Genomic DNA, 12682 nt, shown 5'->3' on the forward strand with positions numbered 1-12682 from the left:
AAATAGAAATACAGATATTTTCAGACAATTGAAAACTTTGAGATCTTGTCACTAGCCTTCCAGCACAGAAATATATAGTCAAAAGTTATACATAGTCAAAAGCAAAATGATCCTCGCCTATAGCAAAAAGATGTAGGAAGGAATAAAGAGTAAATAAAAAATATATATTGGGTACATTTAAGCAAATACTGCCTGTAAAAACATGGGGACAAATATTTATCAGTATGCATAAGCATACATAAAATGAAAATACTAACATAATAATACATGAATTGGGGTAAGGATAAGTGGCCTTAAGATTTCTAACATTCTTGCATTGTACAGAAAACAGTAAAAATGTGAATTTATATTAACAAATCAACAATCGGCTGTGATCTTTAAGGCAGCACTGCCCAATAGAACTTTCTTTGATGGTGAAAATATTTTTTACCTGCAATTTCCAATATTTGGTATCCATTAGCCACGTGTAATCTGTTGTGCACTTGAAATGTGATGAATATGACTGAGGAACTGAATTTTAATTTAATTGAATTGAATGTATGCAAATTGAATTTGATATATGTGGCTAGTGCCTACTCTATTAGATGGTGTGGCCTTAGTGTAACATTTAAAAAACTAATGAAATAATGTGTATACTCCTGGTAGTCCGACAGATTGATTGTTAAGAAATATCTTGCTTAATATACAATAAACTTCTTAACACATAGCAAACTTTGAGATTAATAAAGTAGAAGTAGCATTTTTGTTCCTTTTGCCAGATATATCTTTTCTGTTTCCTTTTCTCTTTCCTCATATTTAAGAGAATCTCTTTTATGTAGAAAACAGTTTTGATTTTCATTCCAGTCTGATATTCTAAGTCTTTTATATGGACTATTTGTCATATTATATTTAACTAAATTATTGATACAGTCAGATTTCTACCTACATATTTACTATTTTATTGTTATTCATTCCATCTTTTATGTTTCTTTTTGTCTCTTTTCATGCATTTGAGGAGTAATAAAATGGTTTAATGCTATAATTTTACTCTTTTTTTATTTTTTCCAGGCTTTTAATTTTTAAGCAAAATCTTAGATTTTAATGATCATTCTTAATTTATTACTGTTTACTTCTTCTTATATATTAAGAACCACTTTATTAGTGCTGTGTAGAATGTGTATTTAGACATAATTCACTCATATTTCAGTCTTCTTTTCACCTGCTGCAATTCCAACTTTCCCTCTGAGATTATTGTCTTTTTAATTTGAGAAAATCCTTCAATATTCATTTTAGTTCAGGTTTACCTGTTATGGAAAGCTCTATAAAAAGAGGATATTTGGATATTTTACAGTGGAAAAATAATCTTAAAGGGATAGAGTAGATAAAAATTATGTTTTCCAGTGAAAAAGAAAATCATATGAAAGAATCTGAAGGTAGAAATGTTCAGAAGGTAGTGCTTGATGGGAGTTGTTCTAGAGAAGAAAGACCTCTACAAAATTTTAAATATAGATGAAAAAAGGGACAGCATATATATGAAAAGCCATAAACTATTCTCATACTGAACTTTTTAATTTAAACTACAGAGATAGAAAACCCCATAAAGTCACTACTTATCTCCTCTTGCCTCTAAAATATTTGACTCTGAGTCTTTTCACATGTGTACATATTGGCATCCCCTGAGCCTCTGCTTCAAAGTAGACTTCTTTAGTCATTTTTGCCTCTAAACATTTGTTCTGGTTTATCTCTGTGATCCACCATATTTCTTATTCAATTTACCTGATCTATTTTCTCTTTCTAAAGAATTTGAGAAGTAATTTTATAATAAAATATATAAAAATAATTTTAGGCAATGAAATAAAGTTAGGGAAAGAAAATCATTGGTGGCAAATAGGGTGCCTTTCTTCCACAGGAAAAAAAAATTAATTCATCTTAATCCCTTCCCTTAGAGCTAAGCATCCCCCAGCCAACATACAGTCAAATGAAAAAAGAATCTTGGCCAGTGAGAAGAGAAGGGGATTTTCTGGTCACGATGAGATGGCATCAAAGGCACGTCATCATAGAATTTCTGACTTTGGAACAGCTCATTAGCTTAGTGTTTTAACAACACGGTGAGTTCACACATGAATATGAGATGAAATGAATTTTTCATCTGCAATTACAGAAAATATTATTGAATTACACATGCAGAGATGAGACTTTACAAGCGTGACAAAGGTGACTGTGTAGAATGTCACACCCATGGCTAAGAGTATAAAAACACCCCAGTCCAGGGGGTGACATTAAACCTCAGAATCTTCTCATTGTCACTCATTGGAACTCACAACTCCTCTCAACATGTCCTACTATCCATGCTCAGGAAACTTCTCCTCCTGCTCCCTTGGGGACCACCTGCACTACTCAAGCTCCTCCTGTGGCTCTTCTTACCTCGGCGACCTGGTCTACAGCACTGATCGCTGCTCTCCCCGCTCCTGCCGTCTGGGCTCCTCTCTCCGGAGTGGCTTCTATGAGCCCATCAGGTGCTTCACATCCTCTGGGCTATCCAGTCCCTGCCAGACCTCCTGCTACCGTCCAAGGACCTCCATGATCTACAGTCCTTGCTGCACAACTTATGCTGGGTCTCTGGGCTCTCGGTCCAGCAGAGGCTGCTCCTTGGGCTATGGATCCAGAAGCTGCTACACACTGGGCTTTGGATCCCATGGCTTCAGACCCCTGGGTTATGAAGTCTATGCCTTCCCTTGGCTGAGCCATAGATCCGGCTTCTGCCGCCCATCCTGCTTTGCCGCTAGGAGTTGCCAATCACTGTGTTACAGACCAATCTGTGGATCTGCCTTCTATTGATCAGCTTGTGGAACATTCAGATGTGAGCAATGTGTCCAACCTCTATACAGAGCTTCTATCATCTTCATGATCTTCGGGAGGATCAACTGTTCTTCACCTTTTTGCCATTCGTAAAATACTGACCAAAAAACTGTCTGCCACGTATACTGAACTTATGATTAAGTTTATGGAATAAATTAACAGAATTAGAAAAATGAATGAAATATATTACTAAATCAATTAATGAAATTCATGTTAACAAACAATGAATTAATGTTAATGAATTAATGTGATCCTTGTTCATGCATTTTATTCACAAAATGGATAAAAACCTAAATGAATATAATCTAATAAACTCATTCAATTTGGCTTGCAAATGTGCTACTAAGTTTATTGTTAGTTTTAACTAGTTAAGCGTGTTTTTTCTTTCTTTCTTTTTTTTTGGCTTTTGCTTTTTTTGGAGGCTGCTTTTGAGTTAACGTTTACTATACCTCTGAAAGCAAACTTTGGAAAACTAACATTGATAGGTTTGAACTAAGTTATTTGAGGGTTTCAACATTTTCTTCTTCAAAACTTCTGTTTTCTGAAATCCTTACATTGCATGCATAAACTTCACGTGAATAATAATCTCAGGAGTGGCATAGAGCACATATTCTTCAAAGAATATGAGGCCTTGATGTTTGCTGACTGAAGGAGAAAAGCAAGCCATTTGGAAAATACAACTGAATGGGGAAAAATTATAGGTTATATGAGAAGTTTTGTACATTAGTTTAGAGAGCGTTCTTTGATTCAGTCAACGTTGGGTGGCAGAAAACCTTATCCCTTCATCTCACTGAGTACCTTTGTATGGAATTGATTTCTTCACAGGTGTAAAGAGGAAGCCAATTATATTTGGAGAGAATTAATTAGGTTCATGAGATGTAGAGTTTCACCTTATTGGATCCAAGATCCAAATTATACATGGCTGGAGAAAACAAGGCTTTCAAACCATCCAAAGTCACTATTTCATTCATATTGCAACACACATTTACACACTCCTCGTTTTTATGTTTTATGTAGCCAATCTGACATTTTATAGGTCACATATTTCAGAAAACAGCCTAGTGCTAAGTTAGGCAACATGTTGATAAGTCTAAAACAAATAACAAAAAGACAGTATCTTTATACTGAGATAAAGAACAAGTTTCAAAGAACTTTCCTATTCATCATTTTTCAGATCGCTATAAGAACCATGAGAAACACACATTTTATGAACTAGTTATTTTACACAGAAGGAAATGAAGACTCAAAGCCCATTAAGGGCTCGCTCTAGGTCCCAGTCTTACAATAAAACCAAATAAAACCATCTATCCAAATGATAGATGAGGACTAATATAAGAAGTGAAGATGCAAGCAACATGGGAGAGAATAAGGAGAATTCTGAGAAGGTGACATAAAATGATCAAAGCAGAGAGGTACAAAGGTACTTGTGTTCAGGAAATTATTGAAAATCAAGTTACAATTTGTATGGATTAGTAATGGAAAATCAGCTAGAGAGGTATAATAGGTCTCTTTCACATCATTGTTTTGGATATCTTGAGTTTTGGATCACATTAATCTTAGGATTCATCTTCTCTTATTCACACTGTTCAAATAGTTTTCTGCCTGCTCATTTTCATTCTATTTTCTACTTATTTAAGCATTTAAAGATCTTGATAAAATAAAACTTTTGTCAAATATTATGTAAAAAAGAATGTCATTATACTTCCTTATTTTATATAAATATATTCATATTAAATATATAGCATAATATAAAAATATAAAATATGTAACAAACAGTTAAATCTCTTAAATCCCCTACTACAAATAAAGTAGCAGAGCATCTGGTAGGCTTTACGGGGTTCTGGAACGAACATACTCCCTAAGTAGAAGTACCTCTCTGGCCTATATACAAAACTTCCTTTAGACCAGGAGCAGGAAAAGATTCTGTAGGTCTAGTCTCAGATGCAAGCAACCCTACTGGTTGGGTCAAACAATCTGGCAGACCATAGTGTGTTGGTGGCATCGGTGGTATTGAAGAAAATAAAAATAAAATAAAATAAAACTGCAATGTGGAGTTTACGGCACACCTCGGTGGGAAAATCACAATGCAGGCAAATAAAGTTGTAGAACAAGGTCTTATAATCTGTAGTTGAAAATTAACATATCTTTGGATAATCAGATCCTTGGAAACTACTTGGACCTGCTAGAGATACAAAATTTGACACTGGGACAAGTGATCATGCATCTGTAGCTGTCCATCGTGAGATGCGTTCTGTTGAAACTTCCAAGTCATGAAGCCAGGTGGACTCAGTAGCAATCCATTGTAAGACAGAAATAGCTCATACAGGAATGAACGCTAGCAGAACAAGAAAGCAGGTTCCATGAGCAGAAACCCAGACCCCCATGTCACCGACCAGCATTGCACCACCACCTCTGTCTCAGATCACATGTGTGGTCACATTTGGTGCCTCAAATGACCAGCTGAAGGAGGAAGGGAAAAGCCCAAGCAAGACTTGCAGATGGATTGGCTCATTGCATGGATGCCTTTAAACACCATGATGAGAAAAAAAAAAAAAGTTTCTCTATGTGTAGAATCATATGTGTAGCCCCTCGTTATCCACTTTGTAGAAAAGAGAAAAGTGGTCCCCGTTGATGATCCATCTAGATTCCTGGACAGTTGCAATTGACCAGACCAGCTAGTTAAAAACCTGGAAGGGAGAATATATAATATTCAGACAATAAAATCTGGTATAGAGACATATGGATGGATATATGTATGTAGGTCCAAAGTGTCAAGATCTCTGTATTTCTTCTTAATGCCCACCAGAATGCATCTATCATGGAAGAGCAGCTAAAAACTCAAGTTGACAAAATGACTGTCAGTCGAGCTAGCTTGCCTTTGCCAGAAGTCCTCACAATGCTGGCAAGATGAGCATGTGAATAAGTGACCAGAGAGGCTATGAATGGGTCCAACAGCATAAGCTCCCACTTACAAATCTCATATAATGAATGCCACTACAAATGTCCAATCTCTCAGCAACGGAGGCTAATACTAAACTCCCAGTATGGCACTATTCTTCAAGGAGACCAACCGGTCAGTTGGTTGCAAGTTAACATGGCCCCCTTGTGCCATGAACAGCTCAGTGGTTCATCCTCAAACACATAGCTACCTATTCAGAGTAAGCCTCTGCTTTTTGTGCTTATCTCAGCAGCAATATTATTCAGGAGCTAATGAAAAACTTGATCCACCAGCATGGAATTCCTCACAAGGCAGCATCTAATCAGGAAATCCACTTCATAGTAGAGACACCGAGAAGTGGGATCCACAAGTTATGTCAAAAACCACAGGACCCTGAAGCTCTCTGCCTGATAGAGCATTAAATAGCCCCACTGACAGCAAAGCTGAAGTTTGCTTGGAGCATGGAAACAATGTCCTCAAAGATTGGGTCCCAAATATCCACTTACTCTCATCCCCAGTGACCCATTTAAGAACTTTATGCTTCCTATTTCTGCAACTGGAATTTCCAAGGATAGAACACCTGTTCCCAAAGGCAGACTTTCTAATGGACATATCAAAGGTATCATTGAACTGCAATTATGACTGCTGGCTGAGCACTTTGAGTTCCTTGTTTGGGGTACCAGCAAGCCAAAAATAAATAAATAAATAAAAGAGTTACCATCTAATCCAAGGGTAGATGATCCTGTTTAGTAGAAAATAGTAGGGTTACTGTTACACAGTGAGGGTAAGAAGGTGTATGTGTGGAGCTCAGTCGATCTACTTAGATGGCCCTTGAAAATCCCTGCCCAGTTGAGGATGTGATTTGTCATATGCAGTAACTATAGCAAGAAAAGGGTATGGTTATCAGTGTTCATACCTCTTAGGAAAGGGCATAGGTAATACCACCAAGAAATCCACTGAGACAAATAGAAGTGGTAGCTGAGGGTGAAGCAAATTTCCAATAGATTGTGAAGGAGGGAAATAATGAGTACCCACCCCAGCTCCAAGTTCAAATGCAGTGACAGAGTCTACATTTAATCCCACCCAGTCACTCTTGAACATTTCCCCTCAGGAAGAGAGGACAACCAGAGCTACAGAGAATCTCTCTCCTGATAAGTTGACCCTCAAGGTGAAAATGGTGGACTGTGACAGGTACAGATCTGCACTGGAACTCACATCACATCCCTTCAAAAAAGGAATAACTGGGCTTCCCTGGTGGTGCAGTGGTTAAGAGTCCGCCTGCTGATGCAGGAGATACGGGTTCGTGCCCCGGTCCGGGAAGATTCCACATGCCACGTAGCGGCTGGGCCCGTGAGCCATGGCCACTGAGCTTGCGCATCCAGAGCCTGTGCTCCGCCATGGGAGAGGCCACAACAGTGAGAGGCCTGCGTACCACACACACACACACACACACACACACACACACACACACACAAATAGCAACAGTAAAATTGACAACTGAACTCTAAACATATAGAAAGGGGAAGGTAGGAAAACAATTAAATAGCCTCAAATTTGTGATGAAAGAACAATTTAAAACTAGAATACACGACTAGTGAGTATCTGTTTCAAATAGGAAATAGAAATACAGATATTTTCAGACAATTGAAAACTTTGAGATCTTGTCACTAGCCTTCCAGCACAGAAATATATAGTCAAAAGTTATACATAGTCAAAAGCAAAATGATCCTCGCCTATAGCAAAAAGATGTAGGAAGGAATAAAGAGTAAATAAAAAATATATATTGGGTACATTTAAGCAAATACTGCCTGTAAAAACATGGGGACAAATATTTATCAGTATGCATAAGCATACATAAAATGAAAATACTAACATAATAATACATGAATTGGGGTAAGGATAAGTGGCCTTAAGATTTCTAACATTCTTGCATTGTACAGAAAACAGTAAAAATGTGAATTTATATTAACAAATCAACAATCGGCTGTGATCTTTAAGGCAGCACTGCCCAATAGAACTTTCTTTGATGGTGAAAATATTTTTTACCTGCAATTTCCAATATTTGGTATCCATTAGCCACGTGTAATCTGTTGTGCACTTGAAATGTGATGAATATGACTGAGGAACTGAATTTTAATTTAATTGAATTGAATGTATGCAAATTGAATTTGATATATGTGGCTAGTGCCTACTCTATTAGATGGTGTGGCCTTAGTGTAACATTTAAAAAACTAATGAAATAATGTGTATACTCCTGGTAGTCCGACAGATTGATTGTTAAGAAATATCTTGCTTAATATACAATAAACTTCTTAACACATAGCAAACTTTGAGATTAATAAAGTAGAAGTAGCATTTTTGTTCCTTTTGCCAGATATATCTTTTCTGTTTCCTTTTCTCTTTCCTCATATTTAAGAGAATCTCTTTTATGTAGAAAACAGTTTTGATTTTCATTCCAGTCTGATATTCTAAGTCTTTTATATGGACTATTTGTCATATTATATTTAACTAAATTATTGATACAGTCAGATTTCTACCTACATATTTACTATTTTATTGTTATTCATTCCATCTTTTATGTTTCTTTTTGTCTCTTTTCATGCATTTGAGGAGTAATAAAATGGTTTAATGCTATAATTTTACTCTTTTTTTATTTTTTCCAGGCTTTTAATTTTTAAGCAAAATCTTAGATTTTAATGATCATTCTTAATTTATTACTGTTTACTTCTTCTTATATATTAAGAACCACTTTATTAGTGCTGTGTAGAATGTGTATTTAGACATAATTCACTCATATTTCAGTCTTCTTTTCACCTGCTGCAATTCCAACTTTCCCTCTGAGATTATTGTCTTTTTAATTTGAGAAAATCCTTCAATATTCATTTTAGTTCAGGTTTACCTGTTATGGAAAGCTCTATAAAAAGAGGATATTTGGATATTTTACAGTGGAAAAATAATCTTAAAGGGATAGAGTAGATAAAAATTATGTTTTCCAGTGAAAAAGAAAATCATATGAAAGAATCTGAAGGTAGAAATGTTCAGAAGGTAGTGCTTGATGGGAGTTGTTCTAGAGAAGAAAGACCTCTACAAAATTTTAAATATAGATGAAAAAAGGGACAGCATATATATGAAAAGCCATAAACTATTCTCATACTGAACTTTTTAATTTAAACTACAGAGATAGAAAACCCCATAAAGTCACTACTTATCTCCTCTTGCCTCTAAAATATTTGACTCTGAGTCTTTTCACATGTGTACATATTGGCATCCCCTGAGCCTCTGCTTCAAAGTAGACTTCTTTAGTCATTTTTGCCTCTAAACATTTGTTCTGGTTTATCTCTGTGATCCACCATATTTCTTATTCAATTTACCTGATCTATTTTCTCTTTCTAAAGAATTTGAGAAGTAATTTTATAATAAAATATATAAAAATAATTTTAGGCAATGAAATAAAGTTAGGGAAAGAAAATCATTGGTGGCAAATAGGGTGCCTTTCTTCCACAGGAAAAAAAAAATTAATTCATCTTAATCACTTCCCTTAGAGCTAAGCATCCCCCAGCCAACATACAGTCAAATGAAAAAAGAATCTTGGCCAGTGAGAAGAGAAGGGGATTTTCTGGTCACGATGAGATGGCATCAAAGGCACGTCATCATAGAATTTCTGACTTTGGAACAGCTCATTAGCTTAGTGTTTTAACAACACGGTGAGTTCACACATGAATATGAGATGAAATGAATTTTTCATCTGCAATTACAGAAAATATTATTGAATTACACATGCAGAGATGAGACTTTACAAGCGTGACAAAGGTGACTGTGTAGAATGTCACACCCATGGCTAAGAGTATAAAAACACCCCAGTCCAGGGGGTGACATTAAACCTCAGAATCTTCTCATTGTCACTCATTGGAACTCACAACTCCTCTCAACATGTCCTACTATCCATGCTCAGGAAACTTCTCCTCCTGCTCCCTTGGGGACCACCTGCGCTACTCAAGCTCCTCCTGTGGCTCTTCTTACCTCGGCGACCTGGTCTACAGCACTGATCGCTGCTCTCCCCGCTCCTGCCGTCTGGGCTCCTCTCTCCGGAGTGGCTTCTATGAGCCCATCAGGTGCTTCACATCCTCTGGGCTATCCAGTCCCTGCCAGACCTCCTGCTACCGTCCAAGGACCTCCATGATCTACAGTCCTTGCTGCACAACTTATGCTGGGTCTCTGGGCTCTCGGTCCAGCAGAGGCTGCTCCTTGGGCTATGGATCCAGAAGCTGCTACACACTGGGCTTTGGATCCCATGGCTTCAGACCCCTGGGTTATGAAGTCTATGCCTTCCCTTGGCTGAGCCATAGATCCGGCTTCTGCCGCCCATCCTGCTTTGCCGCTAGGAGTTGCCAATCACTGTGTTACAGACCAATCTGTGGATCTGCCTTCTATTGATCAGCTTGTGGAACATTCAGATGTGAGCAATGTGTCCAACCTCTATACAGAGCTTCTATCATCTTCATGATCTTCGGGAGGATCAACTGTTCTTCACCTTTTTGCCATTCGTAAAATACTGACCAAAAAACTGTCTGCCACGTATACTGAACTTATGATTAAGTTTATGGAATAAATTAACAGAATTAGACAAATGAATGAAATATATTACTAAATCAATTAATGAAATTCATGTTAACAAACAATGAATTAATGTTAATGAATTAATGTGATCCTTGTTCATGCATTTTATTCACAAAATGGATAAAAACCTAAATGAATATAATCTAATAAACTCATTCAATTTGGCTTGCAAATGTGCTACTAAGTTTATTGTTAGTTTTAACTAGTTAAGCGTGTTTTTTCTTTCTTTCTTTTTTTTTGGCTTTTGCTTTTTTTGGAGGCTGCTTTTAAGTTAACGTTCACTATACCTCTGAAAGCAAACTTTGGAAAACTAACATTGATAGGTTTGAACTAAGTTATTTGAGGGTTTCAACATTTTCTTCTTCAAAACTTCTGTTTTCTGAAATCCTTACATTGCATGCATAAACTTCACGTGAATAATAATCTCAGGAGTGGCATAGAGCACATATTCTTCAAAGAATATGAGGCCTTGATGTTTGCTGACTGAAGGAGAAAAGCAAGCCATTTGGAAAATACCACTGAATGGGGAAAAATTATAGGTTATATGAGAAGTTTTGTACATTAGTTTAGAGAGCGTTCTTTGATTCAGTCAATGTTGGGTGGCAGAAAACCTTATCCCTTCATCTCACTGAGTACCTTTGTATGGAATTGATTTCTTCACAGGTGTAAAGAGGAAGCCAATTATATTTGGAGAGAATTAATTAGGTTCATGAGATGTAGAGTTTCACCTTATTGGATCCAAGATCCAAATTATACATGGCTGGAGAAAACAAGGCTTTCAAACCATCCAAAGTCACTATTTCATTCATATTGCAACACACATTTACACACTCCTCGTTTTTATGTTTTATGTAGCCAATCTGACATTTTATAGGTCACATATTTCAGAAAACAGCCTAGTGCTAAGTTAGGCAACATGTTGATAAGTCTAAAACAAATAACAAAAAGACAGTATCTTTATACTGAGATAAAGAACAAGTTTCAAAGAACTTTCCTATTCATCATTTTTCAGATCGCTATAAGAACCATGAGAAACACACATTTTATGAACTAGTTATTTTACACAGAAGGAAATGAAGACTCAAAGCCCATTAAGGGCTCGCTCTAGGTCCCAGTCTTACAATAAAACCAAATAAAACCATCTATCCAAATGATAGATGAGGACTAATATAAGAAGTGAAGACGCAAGCAACATGGGAGAGAATAAGGAGAATTCTGAGAAGGTGACATAAAATGATCAAAGCAGAGAGGTACAAAGGTACTTGTGTTCAGGAAATTATTGAAAATCAAGTTACAATTTGTATGGATTAGTAATGGAAAATCAGCTAGAGAGGTATAATAGGTCTCTTTCACATCATTGTTTTGGATATCTTGAGTTTTGGATCACATTAATCTTAGGATTCATCTTCTCTTATTCACACTGTTCAAATAGTTTTCTGCCTGCTCATTTTCATTCTATTTTCTACTTATTTAAGCATTTAAAGATCTTGATAAAATAAAACTTTTGTCAAATATTATGTAAAAAAGAATGTCATTATACTTCCTTATTTTATATAAATATATTCATATTAAATATATAGCATAATATAAAAATATAAAATATGTAACAAACAGTTAAATCTCTTAAATCCCCTACTACAAATAAAGTAGCAGAGCATCGGGTAGGCTTTATGGGGTTCTGGAACGAACATACTCCCTAAGTAGAAGTACCTCTCTGGCCTATATACAAAACTTCCTTTAGACCAGGAGCAGGAAAAGATTCTGTAGGTCTAGTCTCAGATGCAAGCAACCCTACTGGTTGGGTCAAACAATCTGGCAGACCATAGTGTGTTGGTGGCATCGGTGGTATTGAAGAAAATAAAAATAAAATAAAATAAAACTGCAATGTGGAGTTTACGGCACACCTCGGTGGGAAAATCACAATGCAGGCAAATAAAGTTGTAGAACAAGGTCTTATAATCTGTAGTTGAAAATTAACATATCTTTGGATAATCAGATCCTTGGAAACTACTTGGACCTGCTAGAGATACAAAATTTGACACTGGGACAAGTGATCATGCATCTGTAGCTGTCCATCGTGAGATGCGTTCTGTTGAAACTTCCAAGTCATGAAGCCAGGTGGACTCAGTAGCAATCCATTGTAAGACAGAAATAGCTCATACAGGAATGAACGCTAGCAGAACAAGAAAGCAGGTTCCATGAGCAGAAACCCAGACCCCCATGTCACCGACCAGCATTGCACCACCACCTCTTTCTCAGATCACATGTGTGGTCACATTTGGTGCCTCA

General features: G+C 36.5%; 2 protein-coding genes across 2 annotated transcripts; both read left to right on the top strand.

The window, feature by feature from the left end:
• Nucleotides 1–2271: 2271 nt before the first annotated feature.
• Nucleotides 2272–2817, top strand: LOC132491180 (keratin-associated protein 13-1-like). Its single transcript, XM_060100033.1, has one exon. The coding sequence runs from the start codon at nucleotides 2314–2316 to the stop codon at nucleotides 2815–2817; it is 504 nt and encodes a 167-aa protein (XP_059956016.1). The 5' UTR covers nucleotides 2272–2313.
• Nucleotides 2818–9664: 6847 nt separating this feature from the next.
• Nucleotides 9665–10210, top strand: LOC132491177 (keratin-associated protein 13-1-like). The gene has a single exon (XM_060100029.1). The coding sequence runs from the start codon at nucleotides 9707–9709 to the stop codon at nucleotides 10208–10210; it is 504 nt and encodes a 167-aa protein (XP_059956012.1). The 5' UTR covers nucleotides 9665–9706.
• The last annotated feature ends 2472 nt before the right edge of the window (nucleotides 10211–12682 follow it).

This window comes from Mesoplodon densirostris, chromosome 5 (genome assembly GCF_025265405.1).
Source record: "Mesoplodon densirostris isolate mMesDen1 chromosome 5, mMesDen1 primary haplotype, whole genome shotgun sequence".
Classification (NCBI taxonomy): domain Eukaryota; kingdom Metazoa; phylum Chordata; class Mammalia; order Artiodactyla; family Ziphiidae; genus Mesoplodon; species Mesoplodon densirostris.